We start from the raw sequence: 27294 nt of genomic DNA, 5'->3' as shown, positions 1-27294 counted from the left end.
TATTTTATGCTAGGTTTTTAAAAGAAATTGAAACCAAGATATTTTTATGGGCCTTCAAATTATTGTAGTCTCCAGGCACAATGCCTGTTGGATAAGTCAGGCTTGCCTCAGCCAGATTCCCAAATCTTCAGCACCCTCTCACAGCCTACAGAGTGAAGTCCAACCTCCTCAGCAGGCTCACTTGGATCTCTCTTCCAGCACCATCCACTAGAGCACCTCCCACCCGCTTGGGCTTCAGCTTCCAGGTCTAAATGTAGGTCTCTCAACACACCATGCATGATGATACCACTGTGTCTTGGCCCTCAGCTCCAACCAATTTTCCTTTCCTTCTCCACCTACTGACTTCAGGCTCAAACATCACTTTCCACTGTGGCCTTTCTTAGTCCTCCAGGTTCAAATTATGGCTCCTTCTTCTGCACCCCCTTCACACTTTCTCCATCTCTTATTATACCACCTATATGCCTGGTTTCAACATGCACATCTTTCACAGCATAATATCTGTAAAATCATGAAAGGACTAACAACATATGCCAAACAAACCTGCAAGCCATCAGGTAGAGTACTCTAGCTGTAACATGCCAACAGTCATTTTCCACAAATGCCAACCCAACACTACACAGAAGATACTGGGTCATCTGATTGCTTCCATGGTGGGGTTATCTGCATTGTTAACAGCTCGTACAGTTGAATTTTAATATCTATCCCCAGCACCTAAAATATTATGCTTTGATGCATTAATGAAATAAGATATCTGGATCTAGACTATAGCCTGTGACATGTCAGGTAAAGTAATTAAAAGTAATAGAGACTGCCAGATCTCTTAACATGTCATGAAATTTCCTAATTCCTTTGACTGTGAGGGACTAATTCTTATATACTGAGCTGTTCTGTCAAAAGCTTCCAAGTAGATTTTAAGAGAAATTATTTAATATACACTAACTGTAATTTAGTTTTTTCCTGAGTTACAAGTTTTGCCAACAAGAAATATACAATCTAAACTACAGGATTCTTCAAGTCACCTCAAAATTATAGAATCTTTCCAAAAGGAGTTCAAGATGATGAATACAAGTTATAAAAAGCAGTAAGTCACCATAAAATTCGTATATTACTATTAACACACATGGCCAAAGGTGATACCAAAAGTGTGTTTAACACTAAACCTGAAAATGGCAAATATTCAAACCCTGGGATACTGATGAAGAAACATGTAGGTCTACAGAAAAAAGTTATCTAGTGTTAGTCTATTTTTTTAAATTATATATGTTTAGTGTTTCTGTTTTTCTACTGAAAAAGATACCTTGAAGAATCATACAATAAATTATATTTTTTGGTCAAGAAAGTGGTCTTTTGTAAAGCTATTAATCTCCACATTAGAAAATTCTTGGGAGTCTGAGAAACGTATTAATCATCTTTCTCCCTGGTCTGGTTTCCTTGCATATGAAAAATGCTTATTATTGAACTGGTCTAGCTTTTTGCCAACAGTTTAATTTTTTTCAAGTCTGGCCTCATTTCTGTGAAAATCTAGCTGTTTGCTTATTTTTAGGTTTAGATGAGCATATTTCATTATAAATGCCCTTTTAAAAAATTCAAATTCAGTCATGCTTTCAGTCATTCAAAGAATATCTATCAAGCTCCTAATAAATGCCAAGCAGTGACAAGAGTACAAAGGTGAATAAGACACAGGCTTGTTCTGAACTTTACTAATGTTTAGAGGGACAGACAGCCTAAGCAACATATCACAATCCAATGTGATGAGAGCTATGACAGGGATGTGCAAGCCACTGGAGGAGCATGGAGACTGCTTCAACTCGTGTAGCCTATCAGTTCAGTTTACTTGATCAGTCGTATCTGACTCATTGCGACCCCATGGACTCCAGCATGCCAGTCTTCCCTATCCATCACCAACTCCCGAAGCTTGCTCAAACTCATGTCCATCGACTCAGTGATACCATCCAACTATTTCATTCTCTGTCATCCCCTTCTCCTCTGTCTTTAATCTTTCCCAGCATCAGCATCTTTTCTAATGGGTCAGTTTTTTGCAACAGGTGGCCAAAGTCTTGGAACTTCAGCATCAGTCCTTCCAATGAATATTCAGGACTGATCTCCTCTAGGATTGACTGCTTTGATCTCCTTGTAGTCCAACGGACTCTCAAGAGTCTTTTCCAACACCACAGTTCAAAGGCATCAGTTCTTTGGTGCTCAGCTTTCTTTATGGTTCAACTCTCATATCCATACATGACTACTGGAAAAACCACAGCTTTGACTAAACGAACCATTGTTGGCAATGTCTCTGTTTTTTAATATGCTATCTAGGTTTGTCATAGCTTTTCTACCAAGGAGTAAGTGTCTTTTAATTTCATGGCTGCAGTCACCATCTGCAGTGATTTTGGAGCCCAAGAAAATAAAGTCTGTCACTGTTTCCATTATTTCCCCAACTATTTGTCATGAAGTGATGGAACTGGATGCCATGATCTTCATTTTCTGAATGCTGAGTTTTAAGCCAGCTTTTTCACTCTCCTCTTTTACCTTCTTCAAGAGGCTGTTTAGTTTCTCTTCACTTTCTGCCATAAGGGTGGTATCATCTGCATATCTGAGATTATTAATATTTCTCCCAGCAATCTTGATTCCAGCTTGTGCTTTATCCAGTCCAGCATTTCATATGATGTACTCTGCATATAAATTAAATAAGCAGGGTGACAACGTACAGCCTTGATGTACTTCTTTCCCAATTTGGAACCATGCAGCCTATAAGGTTTAAAAATATGGAAGCCATGTCTTGAGGTATGAGTAGAAGACGAAACAGAAAAGTAGATATCTAGATGGCTATGGGATAAGCTAGCCAAAACTGAGTGAACAGTATATGCAGAAACAGAGATGGAGGTGGGAGGCAGAGGACCTACCAGTAGAGAAAGGAAACAAAGTTCTACTGGGCTGGCTTTCTGACATACTACAGTGGGCTTCTGATGTCCAGTTGAGAACATGCTGGACCTAATTCCCAGAGCAGTAAAGACTCATCTCCATTGACAAGATTTTGCTATTCAGTCACTCAGTCATGGCCAACTCTTTTCGACCCCATGGACTGAGCATGCCAGGCTTCCCTGTCCTTCACCATCTCCCATAGTTTTCTCAAACTCATGTCCATCGAGTTGGTGATGCTATCCAACCATCTTGTCCTCTGTTGTCCCCTTCTCCTCCTGCCCTCAATCTTTCCCAGCATCAGAGTCTTTTCCAATGAGTTGGCTCTTTCCATCAGGTGGCCAAAGTATTGGGGCTTCAATTGACAAGATATTGTTCCATAAATTTATGAAGCTCTACCAATTATACTCTTTTTCAGTGTTATATCAGGATTTAATAACCCTTCTCCAGTACTCCTTTTGTTCTATCTCCTTTGTTTCCAGCATTTAAAAATTCCTTATATTTAATACAAAAGGAGACATTTGTCTTGTTTCATGAGGTTCAATGTGAAAAAAAAACTATACTCATTTTAGCTCTCTCAGATACTTTTATTCCTTCTTACCTCAGGAAAAGAAGCAGACAGAAACATTTAGTAATAAATTCTTCATTTCCAGTCTTATAGGCATTCCTCTATGGAATTTTACAGAATATACTATGAGGAGAGCTTGTATAACCTCAGGTAACTTGCTTAAGCTCTCTGTGCCTCAGTTTAACCAACTATAAGAGGAAAATAACTATCATCCACCTTAAAGAATTCTTATGAGCGTTAAACAAGATATCATATGCACAATGCTTAGCACAATGCCTGGATTATAATTGCTAAATTGTAGCTATTTTTATCATTTAGAGTTATTAAACAATTGTATATAAAATATATGGTTACAACTTTGAATTTTTATTACAAATTATTATAATTTTAATCTTATATATGCACGCTTTGTGGCGGTGGTGGTTTAGTTGCTAAGTCATGTCTAATTCTTGTGACCCCCTGGACTGTACCCACCAGGCTTCCCTGTCCATGGGATTTCCCAAATAAGAATAATGAAGTAGGTTGCCATCTCCTTCTCCAATATGCACACATATATACACACAATATATATTCGTTTACATAAACTTTCAATAGGGATTATCTCTGGAGCAAAGGCCTATCCGAGAGGGGAGATGGTATATTTCTACATTTTTCATTTTTGCTCCTTTATGAAATTCTTTTTTAGTCAAGGGCATGGAAAACTTTTATAATAAAAACAGATGAAAAAAATCTTTGGAAGGAGATTGGATTTATTTTGAAATGTAGAAGGCAGAAAGGCTGAGTTTTGCCTAGATAAGAGAAAGGACTCTGTACCAAGGAGAACCATCCAAACGTACTGCCTCAGGAGGCAATGAATGCTTCCTCACAGAAAGCATACATCATAGGCTATGTGGATTCCCCTTCTAAGTCTATGAAACATAGCAGTCACCAAGCATTTGAAATTTGACACAGATGCATTGTTAAATGGCTATCCAGAGTCACCCAAACTTTAGCCACAACTAAATAAGTTGGATGAATCAATTTTGCCTTCAACCTTCAAAACCCTTAAATGGGCAGGTATTCCTAAGTAAGTACTATCAGTACCTATATGTTGATGATATTTCAGTAATGAATTACGAAGTTATCCAAGTACATACTTCATAAAGTTAAAGCCAGACTCAAATTGTGAATGCTGGGTTTAAATACTACCTAAAACAGTATTTGTTGAAAATAATTTATATTTTCAAGTCAGATTCATACAAAGCAAGAAAACATCTTAGCATTCTTCATCATCCTTATACTTCATTAAATCATTGTAGCAATTCTCATTATCCTTATACTTTTAAATCCCATTAAAATCTGGATTTTAATTGGTCTGTTTTATGACTTATCATTATGAATTTTTTAAGTAAAGCCTAATGTTGGAACATTTTTGTGGATTCTACTTTCCATGGAAGGTAAAATACACATAAGAGAAATATGGAGTTTCTGAGATAATGAATTGGGATAGCTGCAGTGCCATTTGGGATATGAGAGGATGATGACCTTCGAATGACCATCTTCTAGAGAATAATTTAAATGAAGAGAAAGTGAGCCAGGACAGACAGAGAGCTCTGCAGAACAAACCCAGCAAGGAGACTACTCTGGAATCTACCTGGAGTCTGTTAACTTAGAAAGTCATTACACTTCTCTGAACATCTATCAGTCTTTCATCTAAGAACAGAGGGGAAAATCAAAGTAGACAAGATTGCTTCCATTTCAACAATGATATTACACCTACATAGAAAGACAGCTTGGTTCAGTGGGGAAACACTTAGACCTTAGAGTCAGAAGACGTGAATCTAGCTGTCACTAACTTGCTATTTTACCTTGAGCAAGTCTCCTGCCATCTGTAAGAGTGTTTCCTCATCTCATAAATTGGAAGGGCACAGATAGCAAAAAGAAGAAAAACTGAAAAAGTATTCTTAGGCTGTTTCAAGTCTCAGACGTAAGCTCCATGGTCAGAACAACTATGATTATTCTCCTTTTGTAAATGGAGAACAAGTTTAAAGCATTTCTAAGCTTTCCATCTAGTAACAATAGTGCAGAGGTTTGATCCCAAGTCTCTAGGCATGGACACATGCTGCTTACCCTATCTAACAGAATTATGGGGAAATAAAATAAGTGTCCAAGTGTTCTATTATAAATAGCTGTAAAACTGTAAGACATTATTAAGACTAAGCTTTACATTCTCTAAGGGATCTTGACATATTTTTTTCATTCTTAAACATTTTCATTAAAGCAAAAGCCCCATGAACCACCTATCCTATTCAGCATGTCAGTACAATCAGTTGAATAAATGGGCAAACTATTGCTAGTTTAGAAGTGATCCATAAGTTTAATTACATACCTTAAACAAATGGATATATTTACACTGCACAAGGCCACTCTCTGAAAATCTTAGAAGCTAGGACTATAATTAGATAAACAGGTATAGTGTCCCTAGTAAATGAAACTTCCTACCCACTACAGGAAAGCCCATTCTCAGAGACCAGTCCCTCATCCAAACAGCATTCTCCTGAAATGCATGCTGAAAAAAAGCTACAATATTCTCCTAGCCTAAAGTGGGTGGGTGGAAACCTAGCAACCTCTTCATATAGTGCTAGTTTGATCAAGTTGAACAATCAACTCCTAGCAATAGCACTTTAGAAATCACAGTATTCTTAATAAAAATGGTTTTTCATTACAATAATTTATCAAAGCAATTCATTATTTTTCTCTAAAGCTATTGAAAAAGTCTGATTTCATAATGATAGGGAGAAAAAATCCTCAAAACTCCAGAATTTAGCAGAATTTAGTAACTGTGTCCAAGTTACTGTCCCTATCGCAGTATAGCTCCCTAGAGGTCGGAGGTGTCTCATTTACTACTGCATTCCCTACAGTGCTTCCCTGGTGGCTCAAGGGATAAAGCGTCTGTTACAATGAGGGAGACCTGGGTTTGATCCCTGGGTCTGGAAGATCCCCTGGAGAAGGCAATGGCAGTCCACTCCAGTACTCTTGCCTGGAAAATCCCATGGACAGAGGAGCCTGGTAGGCTACAGTCCATGGGTCACAAAGATGAGTGACTTCACTTTCACTTTCCTTTTCCCTACAGTGCTTACTTAGCACAGTGCCTAGCAGATATACAACCAGGCTCAGAAAATACATGTAGAATTTATTCTAGTAGGTAATATACTTTAAAAAACAAATTCCAATTTTAAAATGAAAATCTCTATAAAAATTAAATTACTTGGAATTTCATATTTCATTTCCTTGAAGTGAGGCTCCTCTGTACGCTTTTGGAAATGTTCATTTTCATTGCATTTATCTGTTATATGTGCATTATGTTCCAAAAGAATTATAGTAGCATCATTTAAAGTATGAATCTCTTTTTAAGATTTAAAAGAGACTCCATCCTGTCAAAAGATGGTTTGTACCTTGATATAACACAGATTTGGAAAAACATAAATCAAATAAACATGTAAAACATTATACCAAAGCCCTTGAAACCATCAGTCCCTTAGGGATAATTTTAGCTTTAATTTAAAATTGTCCTGAGACAACATCCCATCAATACCTAATTTAACATCAATAAGAACTTATATGGATAAAATTAGTTCTCAGCCTGGACACCTGAACACCTGTGGACAATATTTCATCACACTAATAGGATGAGGAAAATAGAAAATGGTAGCCCAAGAAGAGTCATTACACATTTAAAAGAAAAGAAGCTTTTTTTTTTTTTTTTTTTTTTGCAAAGTGCTGGAATTAAATTCAGTTTGGTTTCATTACCTCCCAAACAACTCAACACAAATCTTTCCTCCCAGAGTTCTCAGTTGTCCAGTATTAAAGTTACCAATACAGAACAAACCAAAGAGCACCTCAATTGTAAATTATCTTTACGTACACAATCGTCCTATTTTGGCTCCTTGAAAAGGTAAGCAAGCCGCTATAATAACAGTCCAGGTCAAATGTTGATATATTAAATAATTGTTCTACTATGGAAATCGCTAAAAGAGCATCTCCAAGAGAAAATCCAACTTGCTAAAACGCTTTCTGAAAGACGGCTGCAAGCCCAGATGCAAAGTTTAGAGGCATTTCCATTTTCTTTACATGTAGAGGTTCATGAAATATTAATACACTCACTGCAAAAGTATAAAGATAAACAAGATCAAAGCCAACAGCAGATGAAAACATTTTCAATGTGCAAAACATATAAGCTGTGCAAAAGGGCTCTAGATCCCAGGTAAAATTTGCTCAAGAAAGGTAACAGCATTAACCTTGGCACACAGCAGAGTAGAGAAGAGGCAGAGCTTTACAGAATTGTAAATAAGATCAGCATTGCAAGCATAATAATTGGAATAAATACCTTCAGCAGGCTGCAAAAGCAATCAACACACTCGGTCCTTCACCTCTCCCCCTCATCCAGCTGGGGAGTGAAAGCCGCTGCCGCTCCCCGCCTTCTTTCCAACCGCTCCTCGCGCCACCCCCTTCCCAATCCTGTCCACCCTTACCCTCCCCTTTCCCCTTCTCTCCCCGCCCCCTAGCTGGTGTATCCAGCAGCCTAGAGAGATTAAGAGGCGCTCGCTACGGTCACCGGGCCTCCGGACTGATCTAACGTTTCCTAGCTCCCTGGACTAGAGAAATTAGAGACGCAACACCCTAGTGGTATTAGGTGCCTTCGCCTTCATCCTGTCCTCTCCCAAGCCCGGACAGGGTTGAGAGCTAGTGAACCGGGCCGCAACTGGAGGAGCCTGCAGAGTTCAGCGGGGCGCTCCCTCCCGCGGCGCTACCTGAGCTGTCCATGGTGCTGGCGCGGTCCTGAGGCTGTCGGGCGGGACTCCGCGCCGCTGCCGCCCCGGCGTTCACTCTCTGTTTGCCGCCTCCCCCGCCGCTCCCCGCACTTAGGTCCCCGTTACTGTCCACCAGCTGCAAGGATTCATAACCATCGTTGCTGGTCTTTTTCCGGTAGCTCCCGAGGAGGCTCATGAGCAAGCCCAGAGAAGAAGGGGGGAAAAATCAACCTGAGGAGACGAAGGGGGAGGTGGAAGGTGGAAAGGGCTAAAGGAGGAATGTTTTTTTTAAGGGGGGAAAAAAATCAAGTGCCCCACATGACGCAAATAGGAGGGAAAGGGGGAGCGGCCGGCGGAGAGGAGCTTTGCGGGGCCCGGCGAAGCCACCGCCCTGGGCAGAGCGCGGCTCTGGGCGCCGGGCGCGAGGGCGCAGGGGAGGGGGGACGCGGGCGGGCAGGCGGGTGCGCGCGTCCCTGGTGCAGCCGCGGTGGAGCCGCCGGCCCTGCCGAGCTCCCGACCCGGGCCAGCCACCCTCTGTCTGGGGAGTGCCCGGAAGCAGTCCTATAGGTGTCGCCGCGTCGCCCCGCACCGCGCGGCAGGGCAACTCCAAGCGCGCCTGGCCTGCGGGGAGGGAAGGAAAGAGAGAGTAAGGGAGAGGAGATTCTCGGGGATGGAGGTGTTGAAGGCGGAAAATGGGGCGGGGTGGGAGGGGGAAGGGACTACTACGACTAGAGAGGAGGGTGTTTTCGCGCACGTGAGGTGAAGAAAGGGGCTGGGTGTCTCTGCCTGGTAAGCTTTGGGGACGAGAGGTTCTTTTGGTAAGATCCAGACACGCCCATTTTGTATAACTTAACCTATATTTGCTGGAAGATTCGGCGAGTCAAAGCCACCCCAACAGTTGCCCTCCGGGAGGACTGACTTTAACTCAACTGAACAGAAAAAGAACGCATGTTATGCCAGGATAGAAAGAAACAGCAGTATTTTGCACATTTCCCGGAATGGGTAAAATCCCTAAGTGAGACAGCAAAGACCTGGCTATTCTAACGCTAGGAGGCGGTTACAGCCTATTCCACCTAGGGAGGAGATGTGACTGTTTAGTAACTCTTTGTTGAACGAAAATATTGGCGGGGTGAGGAGGAGAGGGGACAAGGTTCAATCAGGTGCAGTTTCAGTTCTGACATCATTTACCTTGGGACCTGGAGAAAGATCTGTATCACTCAGCTATCTTGAGAGGATGGGTGGGAAGAGAGCTAGATAAGGATTTTCTTCCTAGTCTCTAGCTCCTCCCCCTTTTTTCTCTCAGAATGCTGAACACAAAGGGCAGTCACGAATTAACCAGAGGAGAAATTATCAAGAAGCTAATGAAGCCTAAAAGTCAGGGCTCAATTTTTGGAGAAGACCCTTTCAAGACTAATGCACCTAATTTTATATCTGTGATTTTGTTTTCTTATTCTTAAACAGGGCCTCAACATTATATGTCTCAAGCCTAATGAAACCAAGGTTTAACTCTGTTAAGTCCCAAAATGCAATTACCAAATGCTCACTTTCACCTGAAGTAAGATTGCAGAAGTAGCCCCTTCAGTTCAGGTGAAGACCAGGTGAAAATCTTGGCTTAAAATTATTTTTCCCTATTAAGATTTGGGATTCCTGAGGTGTTTTCAAGTCATCTGATGGACTTTCATCACCAAAACAACAAGAAAAAAGTACATGCGTGTAAAATTTGCTTAATCCCATACACAAACCTAAATTTGCCATCTCACTTTTCATTACTTTCTCTTGGTGTTATTATTTTGATATCTTTTAAGAACACAAAGTTAAACTGTAGCGTCTAAGAGTCTAAATTATTTGGGATCCAAGGAGTTTCCTGGGGGCTCTAGCTCTGCACATGTCTACATAAAATAAATTAATTGGATTGAAACAAATCTCCCTCTTCAAAGATTACACAAATGCAAATTCTTGTAGGAAGGGGATAAATCAGTAAAAGCCAAGAGTGTTTGCTGTCTTCTAGATCCTTCCAGTCCCTCTGGGAAAAGGTAAATTATCTGCCCAGTTGCTTTCCTAACTGCATTATCTGATGAACATGTGTTCTTACCCAAATCACATATCAGTTAATGCTCATTTACAGGATCAAACAATTTGAGTGGTGGCAGTTAAAACTGTAATAAAATTTAAACACAAATTTTATACTTTCAATTTTCCCAATCTGTCAGTTTGACATTATTTTAGATACTTGACTAGTACTCCCTAAAGTCTAGGAAGTAAGTCTTTCCCAATAACATTTTAGATCTTCTTTTTCTGCACCCTTCCTCGTCTTTTAATTTATTACTGACCCACAGAGAGAAGAAAATACTTAGTATCTGTCATGTGCCTTGACAAATTCTGGATTTATACCCTGGATTAAGAGAATTTAGAAAATACCATTTTGAAAAGTGAGAATTATTATTTTCATAAAAAAGCACTCAGTTATTTTCACTCAACTTTTCAAAGTTGCAGATATACTGCTGGAATAAATTATAAACACATGCCTTGTATTTTGTGATATCTATTTCATCACTTTGTAAATTTAAAGAAAAACATGAATGGGATACAGGGGCCATTTTATTTTTATATTTACACTTAATTTAACATAATTAAAACCAATCAGAATAGTTATTAATAAATAGCCCTACAAAATTCAGAATACAAAGAACATAATAAGGCAGGAAAATACAGTAACTAGATTAACTTACAACAGCCTAAAAGTTAGTTTAGGGCTTAAATTGGAATATACACAAATTTCATCACTAAAATTTTCTTTACTATCCTAAAGATCAAATTCACAAAGAGTTCACAAATGCATAAAGATACCACTTTTGTATTCTATAAAATAAAGCATAATAAAAGTACCATCATTATACAGTTGAATTAAAAATTAAATTAGTACCTAACACATATAGAGAAAGTTCTTAACAAATGTTCTCTATTATTTCTCTTAGTGATATGGCTTGGACACAATTCTATCCTTAGTGCTAATAGTCTAACTTCCTCTCATGATAGGAGCTCAGTAAAGGCTAAGTATTATTTTCTCCAGGACTATATTCATGGAAACTTGTCTATGTGATTTTGAATGCATGCTTGAGGAAGAAAGGTGGTACTGGTAAAATCCAAGGTGAACATTTACAGTCAAACTCTGTTTTTCCAAGATGAAGATTGTTTCATAATTTATTTTATCTCAAGAATACCACACTATTCACAATAGCCAAAACATGGAAACAACCTAAATGTCCATCAGCAGATGAGTGGATAAAGATGTAGTACATATATACAATGGAATATTACTCAGCCATAAGAAAATAACAAAACAATGCCATTTGCAGCAACATAGGGGCAACTAAAGATTATTATACTAAGTCAGAAAGGAAAAACAAATACTATACAACATCACTTGCATGTACGATCTAAAATATGGCACAAATGAACCTATCTACAAAACAAACAGACTCACAGAAGTAGAGAACAGACAGGCAGAGGGGATGGAGAGGGATGGACTGGGAGTCTGGGGTTGGCAACTGCATACTATTACATTTAGAATGGATAAACTACAGGGTCCTAATGTATACCACAGGGAACTAGATTCAGCATCATGTGATAAGTCATAATGGAAAAGAATATAAAAAAGAATGTTTATATGTGCATAATTGAGTCACTTTGCTGTACAGCAGAGACTGGCATAACACTGTAAATCAACTATACTTCAATAAAAAATGCATTTAAAAAAAGAAGAAAAGAATATCACATCCCACATGGGGCAGAGCCAAAGGATTAGATGCCCTCTTTGGGAGAGAGTTCTCTTTGCCTTTTCTGTTGCTGACTTCAGTCAGTTTTATTAACTTGATGAAGATTATCCACACTGAGGAATGTTTGAAAGGCAGGCTCTATTCTTCATCATCCCCTCCATCCCCCAAATGCTCTCCTAACACAGCAGATGTCACACAACTTTTGTGTGACACAACCTATCTGGGCTTATGATCTATACCAAGAACTAGAAAATCTGTTTCCAGGAACTAGAAAACATTGGTTATGACTGAGATTCTAGCACCATATTTCCCAGGACTGAATCCTAGTTCCATGGACTCTTAGCTCTATAACCTTGAGCAAGTTACTTATTCTCTCTGCCTCACTTTTCTCATCTATAAAATGAGAATAATAGTGTCATCATCATACAATTGTAGTGAGAAATAAATTAGTACATAACACATAGTAATAGCTTAGCAAATACCATTATCAGTATCATCAATGTATTTTTATATTTATAAGTCACTTTTTTCAAAAACATAACTTCCTATCTGTAAAATTAAGTTAAAACAGGTCTTGCAGACTTAACAGATTTATTGTCATTATGATTTATGATAATATATAAAAGCATTATGTCTCTAATGTGAAGTGATTCTTCTGCCTAGAGTCTTTAGATAAGTTAATGCATGTCTATCCTGTTAGATTTTGGACTCCTTAAACACAAACATCCATATTTTGCTCATGTCTATACCCCCATGACACCAAAGAGAATTTCATACTCATTAGATATTAATAAAGTATCTGCTGAATTTTAAAACTAGTGAATAAATAAAAATGTCTTATTATCACCTAGCCTAATGATTTTTTAAACTATATATTGCGGCCTATTAGTGGACTATGACGGAAAAGGCAATGGCACCCCACTCCAGTACTCTTGCCTGGAAAATCCCATGGATGGAGGAGCCTGGTGGGCTGCAGTCCATGGGGTCGCTAGGAGTTGGACATGACTGAAGTGACTTAGCAGCAGCAGCAGCAGTGGACTATGAAATAAACTTAGCAATTCATGACTATTATTTTCATAAAAGTGAAATAGGTTGGAAAACATTAGTTTTTAGCACATGGTAAGATGTTACTGTTTTGAAATATTGTTTTGGGCTTATAGGGCAAAATCTCCGGTATCAAGACTGGTGAATTCCCAACTGTGACTGTCATACACACTGTGATATCTGAATTCACCTGGATAATCAGACAACAAAGAATTCTAGCTAACCAAACTGTATCTGAGGGCAGAGCTTCTGCCTTCTGTTTAAAGATGTATTATGGTTTGGTTTCTGAAATAAACTTCTTCAATATTCGATTCAACTAACATAAATCAATGAACAGCACTAAAACTTTCTTTGGCAGCATGCCTCAGCTACATGACTCGATTATCTTCCTAGTGAATATGGCCTAAGGATACAAACAGTGCAAGGCATTCAAACTGGGGACCAGGAGGCCACATTTAGCCCCAGATGTTTTGTTTGTCCTGTCGTTTAAAGAAAAATTCAGCTTAGATGCCTTTACAAAAGATACACAGGCTCCAGGTGGAGTGCGGCCGTTGACCACCACCTCCCAGTATATGAACCCCAGCCTGCCCAGCTCTGCCCCACTGACAGCCCTGTGGGCAGATATATTTGAGACCTGTCATGAGGAGCACACCTGGAAGATTAACATTAAGAGGGATGCTAAGGTCACATCTTCAAGCCACAGTCCAGAATAAAAAGCAACAGACTGGGAATTCTCTTCCAACTCTGTAACTATCTGACTCTGTAATGAATCGATAGCATCACCAACTCAATGGACATGAATTTGAGAAAACCCCAGGAGATAATGGAGGACAGAGGAACCTGGCATGCTGTATCCATGGGGTCACAGAATCAGACACAACTTAGGGACTGAACAACAACAATGAATTGTGAGTCAGAAGAGAGGCCTTGATTGCTTCCCCTTCTCTCAGCAGTAAAATGAAGGTGCTGAATTACAAAAGACTCTCTCTAGTTCTTAAATGTTCCTATTTTTCTCAACACTTGGGTTGTCCTTTCCTTCTTTCTCCTCCAAATGAAGCCCAGAGGGAAAAACCATGGCCTTTGAACTGTTCCAGTTGCCAAGTCCCATTTAATTAAGGTTTTACCATAGAATGCATCCATAAATAGTGGCAGCTGTCAAGAGCTACACTTAGAGCAATACACAAGAGAAAAGAGATGCTGGGGAAAAAAAAGTATGCTGAGAAGAAAATCTCAATTATCCCCGTGAAATTCCTCAGGAATGAGGTGGTCTGTTCTTGGTGCTTGGTGGAGTGCTGGAGCTCCTAGAAAATACGACAATTTTTCTAGGCAGGGCATATTTTTAAAGATAACTCAATACCCTAAGGCCTGTGCCTTCTTGAAGCTCTAGTCTAGTCCTAATAAAAATAACCACCATTGATTACCTGTGCTGCTGTGCTGTGCTCAGTCACTCAGTCATGTCTGACTCTTTGAGACCCTATGTTCTGCAGCCCACCAGGCTCCTGAGTCCAGGGGATTTTCCAGGCAAGAATCCTGAGTGGGTTGCCATCTTCTCCTCCAGGAGGTCTTCCCAACCCAGGAATCTAACCTGCATTTCCTCTCTCTTCCGTCTCCGTCTCTGCACTGGCAGGAAGATTCATTACCATTGAGCCACCAGGAAGCTCCGTTGATTACTTACCATTTGCCATTTATCTAACCCACCTTAACTCTTACCTTCCCAACATCCCTGCAAAGGTGTTATCCTTATTTTCAGGAAATCCTGGCAATGGTAAATAACTTGCCAAAACTCACACAGCTAGCTATTGATTGAGATTAAAATTCATCAAGAAGAATCATGCTTTGGCCCCTGCTCTAGTCACAGCTGACTCATTGGAAAAGTCCCTGATGCTGGGAAAGATTGAGGGCAGGAGAAGAGGGCATCAGACGATGAGATGGCTGGATGGCATCACTGATGCAGCGGACATGAACTTGGGCAAATTTCGGGAGATGGTGAGGGATAGAGAGGCCTGGCATGCTGCAGTCCATGGGTTCACAAAGAGTCAGACAAGCCTGGGCAACTGAACAACAACAACCAGTCAGAAGAGGTAATTTTAGAGGTCAAAGTGAAAGCTAGAAAACATTTAGGTCACTTCTTGGCTCTGACCTGCCTTACAAAGTGTGGTCAGTGAAAATGGTTTGGGTACCTTATCGAGTTACTCCTGCTTTATGACCTCCATAGCAGGTTCTGCTCAATGAAACCTGAAAGGTTTTAATTAATGTGTCTTCACAACAAGCAAGCTTGTTTTGTAACCATCTGAATTAGAAGCCATTTTATGTTGTGTTCCTGAAAATTGATATGTGGCTATTGTTTGACCTAGTCTTAAACCACTAGAAGGAAAAAGAAAATGCTTTGTTTTCATTAAAAGGAAGCTCCTTGCTTTAAAAGAAGCTTGACTTTCACTGTGTTCACACATATGTATGTGTATACGTATATGCGTATGCACATTAAAGAGACATCACGTATGGTTGAAAACCACTAGCTTTGGGAGAAAAAAATACTCTGAGGAAATACTATAGGGAAATACAAACTATGTTTGAGTCCTAGAGTTGCCACAACAAGTTTTCCTCAGTCTGCTGACCACTCATAGCCATACTCCCTTTCTATGAAGTGGACCACTCACCCTTTCTCACAGGAAAAAAAAATAAAATGAAATAAGGCACATAAAAGCATACAATAAACACAAAAGCGCTACTTATCAAATCTATGAAATCATCCAGCTTAAGTTGCAGCATTAAAATATATTTATCACTGGTGAAGTATGACACACAATACACTATCAATTTAGGATGCTTTGAGGTTTTATAAATGTATTTTTAAACAGTTTTAGAATTGATGAAACCAATACTATTATTTGACTATAAGTTAGTCTAAGAATACTATTTGTCAATTTATAATTGAGCAACTCTGGTAGGTAAAGGCAATATTCACCATGTTTTGCCAGGTCTAGCACAGTGCCTACCAAGTAGCACATGCTTAATAAGAATTTGCTAACTGAATGAAAGAAAATGCAAAAAATGGTTTGGGAGGCCATCTTTAACTTATAGGAAAATTCACCAAAGGTTCTCCTTTAGTAAGCTCACTGAAAATATAGTTCCACTAGCTAACATTCAACTTACCCTTGACTTCGCAAGGACATGGTCATGGTATAATAATGTTACACATTCATTACCATTTCAAGAGTAATTCATGGAAGCACCAGCCCCTTTTATCTGTCACTTTACAAGCTGGAAAACTTCAGCTTCCTGGACAGACCCTGACAGACTACCAAGAGCTGGCCCTGTGATCAGTTACTCTCATTCTTGGGGAAAACAGACTGAAAAATTCTGTGTAGTAAAAAGTTCCCCAAAGTCAGGTGAAAATCTACACTGAAGTAAACCAGTGAAGTTGCTTAGTTGTGTCCGATTCTTCGTGATCCCATGGACTGTAGCCTACCAGGCTCCTCCATCCATGGAATTTTCCAGGCAAGAATACTGGAGTATTCTTGCCATTTCCTTCTCCAAGGGATCTTCCCAACCCAGGGATCGAACCCAGGTCTCCTGCACTGCAGGCAGATGCTTTACCATCTGAACTACCAGGGAAGCTACACTGAAGTAAAAGTTTCCCTAAATCCTAGATATCCCCATATTTGGCTCTGAGCTCATTATATATTATTTTATGCTCAAGATCATTGAAATATGGAGACTTATTTTTTGTAATCCCATTGTGCCTAAAGGTTCTTAGCCCTAGAGTGTGTGGCAAATCCTCTGTGGTGGTGAAGCGGAAGGCAGTGACCACAGAAGATGTAGGGTCCAGGATCTTGATGCAGGCAGGATCTCCTGGGCACCCAACCACTGCTGCCCACTTGACCAAATCTACCTGGAAGGAAAGAACTAGCATTTCCTAAGCTCTAAATTAAGTGCTGGGTTTCTTCATTTATTTACCCATTTAAATGTGAAAGGTTTTTTGATGAGAATTACCATGTCCATTTAATACTCAAGGAGACCAGAGCTCTGAAATGCAGCTGAGTAAGAGCTAAGCAGTGATTGCGAGTAGTCCTCAATATTCATATCCTCTTCTATGCTAACAGAACCCCTGAGCTTCAGCTGGTCACAGGGTTACACAGTTTTATAAAGAATATATTTCTCAGTCTTCTTTCATGTCTTGGGCCTACCACATGCAAGTTTTCTATAATCTACTAGGTATGTACATGGGACTAAGTAAAGGTCATTATAATATAGGCAGAAATGACGTGTGTAATTTCTGGTATTTATCCTTAAAAAGGAAGATTGATGGTATGCCCTTCTTCCATTCCTTTTCCCTTTCTTCTGGATGGAATATGGTGTTCCAGTAGGTATCTTGGACCATGAAGTGACCTTAAGGATGAAAGACTTTCACAGGGAAACAACAAGATAGAAGGACTGTGATCCCCAGAGAACCATGGTAGCCTGGAGCGATTTTCTCTAGACTTCTTCAAGGTGAGAAAGAAACTATTTTAAGTCATTGATATTTTGGTTTTTTCTGTTATGTGCATCCAAACCTAATCCTCACTGGGATACCAACTACAACCTAACCACTGGATTTCAATTTTTATTTATCATAACATTTACTGGGAATTACATAAAATCGGTGTGATCATGGACAAATCATATAACCTCTTTATGCCTCAATTCCTAGTTTGCATAATAGTGGCACTGAACTAACAGGATAGCTATTAAAATTCTATGATATAAAAAACACACAGAGCTTGATACAGTGCCTAGCATATAGTGAGAGTTCAATGAACATAGTTATCTATTTTATTTTTTGTCATTGTCCTTCAAGTGATAATTTCACTGAGTCTATTATGTTGTTGTTGCTGTTCAGTTGCTAAGTCATGTCCAACTCTGTGCAGCCCCATGAACTGCAGCACTCCAGGCTTCCCTGTCTTTCACTATCACCTGGAGTTTGCTGTAAGTCATGTCCATTGAGTCGGTGATGCCATCCAACCATCTCATCCTCTGTCACCCCCTCCTCCTCCGGCCCTCAGTCCTTCCCAGCATCAGAGTCATTTTCAATGAGTCGGCTCTTCACATCAGGTGGCCAAAGTATTGGAACTTGGAGTCTATTACGCCTGACTTCAAAATGAGTACCCTCTCCACCTCACCCTGCTATCCAGAGACTGCCTTCCTGGGTAGATCAAGCCCAGAGCAGCAGAGCCCTTGCCTATGTCATCAACAAAATCCCTAAAAGAGTCACCCCTGTCCTTAGAGTATAATTCTCTTGCTTTGATCGCCTACACAAACTCAATGCAGTCTGGAATATTTTAAGCTACCGAAGTTGATACAAAACTTAAAGCAAATTGTCAGTGTTTATGACATAGCAGTTCTGAGTCTATTTATTTCAATATGGCCAAAATGAGAGTCTGACTCTTTCTCCATTTGTGCTAAAAGTAAATAAAGAACTTGAGTAATAAATTGGAGCACTTTTATATTGTTATTGTATCTTTAATTTCCTGTTATAAAATTTTTCAAACATATACAAAATTAAATTATATAATGGACCTTTGATACTCACCATTCAGCATTTACAATAACTAAGTCACAGCCAACGATGTTTTAAATGTATAAACCCCTAATTTAAGCAAATTCCAGATTTCATCAGCAAATATCATTTTATCAGTAGATATCTCAGTATGTAGTACTTTGATTTTTGAAGAACAACTATCAGATTTCATCTGTAGTAGAAGTAGGGCAAGGCACCATTCCATCTGTCTGCTGAGAGGCTAAAGTCCACTAGTTTCCTCTCAGGAGACTGACAGAGGAATCTGCATAACCTTTCCATTTCCTTATTTCTCAGTGGTAATGATGTATTATTCATTCAGCTTTCTGCCTGCCCTCTTACCCACCACTATTCCCACAAAATCACCCCTTTAAGCACTAGTTGTAATCTCACTACCCAAGAGTTCTAAAAGTCAGCACGGAATTAAGTTTTTTCATAACAGCTGAAATTTTTATAATATTAAACCTAGAAGGAGCTGTAAAGGGGAGACTATCCATTTCAATTTAGAGATAAGAAAACTGAGAAAGAGGAGTGAACTGATTCATACTAGAGCTTTCTAAAATGCAGATCCAATTATGTGACTCAGATGCTTAAAAACTATCCAAGGATTTCCCACTGTCCTCAGTCTAAGGTATTCAGCACAATGGAACCTCCCCATTCCAATACCAGCTACTTCCCTCTGGAGATAAGCATCACCATTTCCACTTTCTCCATCCTCTAAGTCCAGACACTGAGCTTCTTTAAGAAAACCTGCCTGAGTAACCAGCTACATGTGGCTTGGAGCATGTGAAACATGGCAATTATGACTAAGGAGCTAAGTTTCAAATTTAATTTAAAATCATTTACATTTAAAAATCTGTATTGACTAGGGCTTTCCTGGTGCCTCAGACAGTAAAGCATCCGCCTGCAATGCAGGAGACCTAGGATCAATCCCTGGGTTGGAAAACCCCCTGGATAAGGGCATGGCAACGAATCCCCATGGACAGAGGAGCCTGGCAGGCTACAGTCTATGGGGTCGCAAAGAGTCGGACACGACTGAGTGACTAAGCACGCATGTGACTGACTGCTGCTGCTGCTGCTGCTAAGTCGCTTCAGTCGTGTCCGACTCTGTGCGACCCCATAGACGGCAGCCCGCTAGGCTTCCCCGTCCCTGGGATTCTCCAGGCAAGAACGCTGGAGTGGGTTGCCATTTCCTTCTCCAGTGCATGAAAGTGAAAAGTCAAAGTGAAGTCGCTCAGTCATGTCTGACTCTTAGCAACCCCATGGACTGCAGCCCACCAGGCTCCTCCGTCCATGGGATTTTCCAGTCAAAAGTGCTGGAGTGGGGTGCCATTGACTGACTAGTGGCTCCCAAATGACAACATCACTTAAAATTCACACATGTGCATGATAAAACATCAGTGGAGGATTGCATTCAAATGTGGAGATATATCACGTGAGCATATTCCTATATTTCTTGTCTCACTGGAAATATACTGTTTAAAGAGCAAAATAAAGGAAATAGCTTCTCAAAAACAGCCAACAAGAAAAAAGAAAAAAACCCTGCCTGAACAACCTTGCTGGTCCTTCAGACCCCCTACATAGAAAGCACTTCCCCCAGAAAACCATCAAAGTTCTTAAAACCAAGTTAGACATAATCCCATGTAGTCCCACAGAACATCATATGTCTTCTAACATAACACTTGCGACACATTACATTGAAATTTCCTGTTACATGCATGATTTCTCATATCAGATTGTAAACTCCATGATGGCAGGATCATGTTCGGTACCTAACTCTGTGCCTGACACAATGGAGACCCCTGGGAAATACTGAATGACTACTGGCACTGGAAGAGTCCCCAGAAGACTTAAGGGAAGAGGGTTCCATATACTGTTTAGCACCCAACAAAGATTAGCCATTACATTTATTGCTGCGTAAGGCCATGCAGCTACATATAAGAAACTGGTTTAGTGACCAGTCCAGGGAAGAGATCTTAGTATTCCATCACTGCACTAATATTAATTCAGCCATTAACACTGTCACTTATTTCTCTTTTCCTATGTAAATGAAACCATATCTACTGGATTAAGAAAAACACACTTAGACTTGTAGCCTTTTGAAGTCATTTTTGTTTGAAAGTATTTACTTTTTGACCTAAGGAAGAGATTAATACACTCTGGATAATCTTTTTCTGAAAGACTGATAGATCATTATTTCTAAAGAATATTTCCTTTGGGACAGATACTGTTTATGAATCATAGAAAACAACTCTTTCATCTTTGCCTCTGAAATCACTATGCCCATGTGGTATAAAAAAATGGAACCATATGTTGATGACAAATGAGATGGAGTTTTTAAAAGAAGGTATGATCACAAATTACAAAAACAAAATGCCCAACTGGTGGTAAGTATGTTTTAAGCTTATTACTGCAAAGATAATTATGGTAAAGTTTTTCTATCACTGTTAAAGTTTTGGCTGAAAGATCAAAAAGCATAAATATATTGGTTTTCAATTCAAGAAAGATTTACTGAGTGGGTGTTACCATGGGACCAGTTTCCTTACACTTATTCCCATCATAAGTTTCAAAGGGAAGCAATTGGAACAGGGTAAAAAAAACAGCAAATTGTATAATTCGGGAAAACTTAAGTCAACACAATCCAATTTACTAGAGCTCTCTGTTTTCAGAACCTGGGCTTTAGAGATAGGTCTGTGCTTCCAGCTGGATGTTTGTACTTGGACAAAATATGTAACTTCTTTTTAGTTAAATTGGGGTATTACCCACCACAGAATGGCTATACTTACTAAATTAGTTAGGGTAGGTATGGTGTATATTTATTCTCTTATCAGACAAGAGCAGCACTTCCTTTTCCTGAGATATCCTCTCTGTGGTTGACATTAGAGCTGCCATGGCCCAGGGGTGGATACCTGAAACCACGCTGGGTCAGCCATGGCCTTTTCACAGGATGTCTCCGTTTAAAACCAGAGACAGAGCAAGTCTGAGTCCATCCCCGGAGCAAGGGGAGCTGTAGAAGGCCTGCTTTCTGACAAGGGGAGATACATGATCTAAGAGGAAAGTGTTGCCAAGGAGAGAGAAGTACATCCGGGAGAGGAAGACAGCAAGAGAAAATAGCATTTACATCCTAGGAATTCAGGAAGCTCAGATGTGCTTCTCCCCTTTCCATGGTGACAAGATCCCCCCTTTTTAAATCCAGTTAATTCAAACTGGTTCCTGTCATTTGTAACCAAAGGAATCCTACCTACTGCAGTACCTAGCACAACTCCTGCATCACCTTAACTCAATGCACTGAAATTATTTGCTTACATAACTGGATTCTAACAATTCTCGTCTACTCCCCTACTACACTTACAGGGGAAATATTAATATGTCTAAACAAAAGCTTGCTTGGAAACCTAGTAAAAATAATAAGCTTCCTGCTATTACTTAGAATCATTATCCATTCAATTAAACCTTCTACATTTTCTGGCTGTAACTAACATTTATTCTACATGTATGCTATGTTCTGCAAAGAACAGCCATGCAGTATAGCATTGTCCAACAAAAACATAATGCAAGCCACAAATATGAGTAACATATGTAATTTTAAATTTTCTAGTAGCCACGTTTTTAAAAACTAATAAGAAATAAGTAAATTAACTTTAATAATATATTTTGTTTAATTCAATGAATACAAAATACTGCCGTTTCAACATGCAGTCAATGGAAAAAAAAAAAGTAATCAATGAGCTATTTTATACTTTTCAAACTAAATCTTGAAAATCCAGTGTGTAATTTACACTTACAGCACATGTCATTTTGGACTAGGCACATTTTAAGTACTCAAAGGCTGCTTACAGTAGTGGTGACCATATTAGACGGTGCAGATGAAAAAAAGTCTCAATCTTTACGACAACTCTAAAAAGATTAAGGCTTCTGTCATTGAAATGCAAAGAAATCAAGTACAGTTCACCCCAGAACAATAATCCCCAACACAGTTGAGAAGCCACATATAACTTTACAGCGAGCCCTCCACATAGGCAGGTTCTGCACATCTGTGGGTTCAGCCAACCACAAATCCTGTAGTACTACAGCATGTATTTATTTATTAAAATCTCGGTATAAGTGGACCTGCCCAGTCCACACCCATGTTGTTGAAGGGTCAACTGTAATTTGTTTGTATTCAACAGCTAGACAGCGCAAAACCAGACACAAATCTTGAACTTTGGCCTCCCAATTTTATTCTCTTTGTCACATTATGCTGACCATACAATAAGAACACAATCACACTTTTCAAATACAGCCAGATCAATCAAACAAATTAAGAGGGATGTGGCTTCACCTATAAAATGGAAGGTTTGGACAGGTGGTCTCTACATATAAGGGATATATTTGGTGATTCACCACTAGGACAGAGAGCCTACCAAGGGGACAGAGGAGCTCAAATGGGAGGAATCGCCCCAAATCCACCGTTCTCTATATCTACTGCTTCATAAGATTCTCACTGTCACAAATCACTGAGTTTCCTCCGTCACGCCTTCTCTAGCAAGCTATTACTCTGTTCACAAAATCAAAATCAAAATCATTGCAAATAAAACTGTTCACGGAAACAGCTGTTTAACAGCCTTCAGTGGAGCTTTAACATAGGAACTAGTCCAGCAAAACCATTTCTTTAAGCAACAGGGAGAAACAGAATGCACACAGCCTCATCTACTGCCAATGGCCCAACCCTCCCATCACTGACAACAGGGAGACAGCTCTTTCCTAAACAGCTAGAGCTGACAGGTCAGGCTTTCAAGACAAAAAGAGGCATTTGTTGATATATCTTAACCATTATAATTTTCTCTGGATCTTTTCACACAAAACCTATTGCTTTTTTTTTTTTTTTTTTTGCAGCAACAAATGAATTCTTTGTTTGGTAGTAGAATGTCAATCCTGCAAATTAACAAGAAACTTGTTTTACAGTGAAGATAACTGTGTGAAAATGTTCAATATTGTGCCTGGAACATAGCAATTTATGTTGGTTTCCTCTACATCACAGAGTAAGACATTGTCAACGAATACTTAATGTCTGAGAAAATACCTACAATATAATGTTAAGAGGAATGAACAAATACAAACCTGATTCTAAAATGTGAATCACATTCTTAAAAAAAAAGAAAAAGTCTACCTCTGTATGTGCATAGACAAAATGATGGAGGAAATTAACATCTTAACAATGGCTATCTCTTGATGGTGACATTAGGAATGATTTAAAGCTTTGCATGTTCTGGAAGACTGTTTATAAAAATGGCTCCAGTCATTCACCTCCCCCACCTCCCACCCCTTGCCATCCACATTACTTTGTAATATTACTTCACATTTGCTCTCATCAAGAAATAGTTTACTTCCACATTCCTAGAACCTGGACTGGTCTTGTAACTTGCTTTGAACAACAGAGGGTGTTATGGACTGAATGTTTGTGCCCCTCCCCTCAATTCATATTTGTAGCACTAAACCCTAATGTTACAGTTTTTGGAGATGGGGGATTTGCAAATGAAATTAGGAGGGTGAGGCCCCCATGATGGGACTAATGTCCTTATAAGAAGATAAGGACATCTCTCTCTCTGTGTCATGTGAAGATGCAGCAAGATGGTAGCCACCTGCAAGCCAGGAAGAGGGCCCTTACCAGGAATGGCATCAACAGGCACCTTGTTCTTAAAATTCTCAGTCTCCTGAAATGTGAGAAATACATGTCTGTTATTAAAGCCACCCAATCTATGGCTGGACTAAGACGGAGGGAAAGTGGCACTGTACCAGCTCCAAGCGTACACCCAGACCTTGTGGAATTCTGCTTGCTCTCTTGGCTTCCTTTTCCTTCCCTAGGTTAGCCTGCCACAGGATGGGAGACCACAGGGAGAAACTGGTTCAGTCACTCTAGATATGTGAGCAAACTTCACCGACAACAGCAGATTTTTCGGCCCAGATCAGAACTGCCCAGCTGAGCCCACTCACTAACCAAAATAATTGTGAGCTGAATAAATGCATACTGTCTTAAGCCACTAAGTCTGCGGTTGGTTTACTACGTAGCAAACCTAATTGATAAATATATATTTTTCAGAGTTTCTACAACGAAAAGCGTAACATTCATTTAAAGGACAAAAAGCAACCTTTTTTGAAAAATCAATCATAGTCATTAACAGGAAGAGCTTACAGTCTAAGAACAAAAGAGTGGATCAATACTCTGATGGAGTATCTTTTGGGTACACTGGAGGTCCACAGATCAGAGATGTCAAATCATGGGGGTGGGGCAGGGTAGCATACTTGATTTGGATACTAGTTTCAAGAATGTGTTAACCTTATAAAAATTCATCAACTGTATACTTAGAAATTGTGTGTACTTTTCCATATACTTAAAAACTTAAAAATTCAATTATTTTTAGGGCATTATCATACTCACAAATCAATATGAAGAATTCCGACGCCAAAGTTTACCAGTTCATCTCCTGAGAATACTCTAAATTTCCTATTCATGTAATGTTCTTACTTTTATATATTGCCAATTTGGCCTTTTCCCAATGTTGTCATTAGTTATAAATTTCTCATGTTGGAGTTAAGCTTTTTAAAAAATAATATGTTTCAGTTGTACAACACTATAATTTGATATCTATACACACTACATAGGAATAACTCCCAAAAATCTAGTTTCCATCCATTACCATACAGTTAACTCTCTGCACCCCTTTCACCTACCCATCAGTTCTCTGTATTTATCTTTGTTTTTGCTTTGTTTTATTCGTACATCTTTTTGCTTTTTGTTCCACATGAGTGAAATCATATTTGTCTTATTCTTTCTGGCTGATTTCACTTAGCAAAATACCCATAAGTACATCCCTCCTGTCACAAATGCCAAAGATTTTATTGTTTTTATAACTGAGTAGTATTCGTGTGTATGTGCGTGTGTGAGAGTGTGTGTGTGTACACACACCATATTTTCCTTATCCATTTATCCATGAATGAAAACTTAGGTTATTTTCATATTGTGGCTATAGTAAATAATGCTATTATGTACATAGGGATAGAAGAATCTTATTGAGTTAGTATTTTCTATTCTTTGAAGAAATACCCCAAAGTAGATTTGCTGGATCATATAATAATTCTATTCTTGATTTTTCAAGGTCTCTCCATAATGTTTTACATAGTGGCTGCACCAATTTAAAATCCCACAAACAGTATATGAGTTCCCTTTTCTCTACATCTCCAATATTTGTTATTTATTGTCTTTTTGATAATAGTCATTCTAACGGGTGTAAGGTGATATACTCTTGTGGTTTTACTAGAACTTCATTAATATTTAGTGATGTTGAACATACTTTATGCCTTCTTTGGAAAAATGTCTATACAGAGCCTCCACTAATTTTTTAATCAGGTTGTTTGGTTTTTTGTTGTTGAGGTGTATGAGTTCTTTATATTAGATATTAAGCACAAATTAGGCATATGATTTGAAAATGTATTCTCTCATTGAGTAGGTTGCCTTCTCATTTTGATGATGGTTGCTTTTGCTGTGCAGGAGCTTTTTATACTTTGATGTACTCTCATTTGTTTATTTTTGCCCTTGGTTCCCTTGCCTTTAGAGGCAGATCCGCAGAAATATCACTAAGACTAATGTCAATGAGGTTACTACCTATGTTTCCTTCCATCAGTTTTATGATTTCAGGTCTTATTTGAGTCAATCCATTCTGAATTATTTTTTGTGTGATATAGTTTCAGTCTTTTGCATGTGGCTGTCCACTTTTCACACCATTTATTGAAGAGACTTCCCTTTTTCCGCTTTATATTCTTGGTTCTTTTGTAAAATAATTGTCAGTATACATATGGCTTTATTTCTGGGCTCTCAACTTGGTTCCATTGATCTGTGAGTCCATTTTTTTGTGTCAAACCTATACTGTTTTGAGTACTATAGCTTTGTAATACAGTTTGAAATCAGGAAGCATGATATCTCCAGGTTTGTTTTTTTTTTCCTCAAGATTGCTTTGACTATTTGGGATCTTTTATGGTTCTATACAGTTTTGTGAAATATGCCATGGAATTCTGATAAGGATTTCTTTCATCCTGTGGATTGTTTTGGATAGTATGGACATTTTAACAGCATTAATTCTTCCAGCCCATGAAGACAAAATATCTTTCCATTTATTTGTGTCTTCTTCCATTCCTTTCACCAATGTACAAGTTTTCCACCTCCGTGGTTAGATTTATATCCAACTGTTTCATTCCTGTCAATTCAATTGTAAAAGTAAATTCTTAATTTTTCTTTCTGATAGTATATTATTGGCATATAGAAATGTCACATATTTCTGCATATTAACTTTGTATCCTGCAACTTTACTGATTCATTAGTTCTAATAGCTCTTTGGTGGAGTCTTTAATGTATAGTATCATGTAATCTACAAATAGTGACAGTTTACTTCTTTTCTGATTTGCATGCCTTCTATTTCTTTTTCTTGCCTAACTGCTGTAACTAGGTCTTCCAAAACTATGTTGAATAAAAGCGATGAGAGTGGGCATATTTGCCTTGTTCCTGATTTTAGAGAAAATGCTTTCAGCTTTTCACTGTTGACTATGATGTTAGCTGTCTCTTTTTATATATGGCTCTTATTATGTTGAGGAACATTTCCTCTACGCCTACTT

The 27294-nt window shown here is 39.0% G+C and overlaps 1 protein-coding gene across 5 annotated transcripts in view; it reads right to left on the bottom strand.

Annotated features, from left to right (window-relative positions):
• Positions 1–27294, bottom strand: part of DNAJC6 (DnaJ heat shock protein family (Hsp40) member C6) — a 172995-nt gene that overhangs the window by 101237 nt on the left and 44464 nt on the right. The window contains exon 1 of one of the 5 annotated variants that reach the window (XM_069593842.1): positions 8275–8470. The exons of the other annotated variants lie outside the window; for them this stretch is intronic. Within the exon in view, the coding sequence (XP_069449943.1) occupies positions 8275–8470 (196 nt within the window). Of the gene's footprint in view, positions 1–8274; positions 8471–27294 lie in introns of those variants that run through there. 5 annotated transcript variants of the gene reach the window in all.

Source organism: Ovis canadensis, chromosome 1 (genome assembly GCF_042477335.2).
Source record: "Ovis canadensis isolate MfBH-ARS-UI-01 breed Bighorn chromosome 1, ARS-UI_OviCan_v2, whole genome shotgun sequence".
In the NCBI taxonomy this organism is placed as follows: Eukaryota; Metazoa; Chordata; class Mammalia; order Artiodactyla; family Bovidae; genus Ovis; species Ovis canadensis.
The sequence above is the reverse complement of the archived record's forward strand: the minus strand, read 5'-3'. Positions and strand labels throughout refer to the sequence as shown.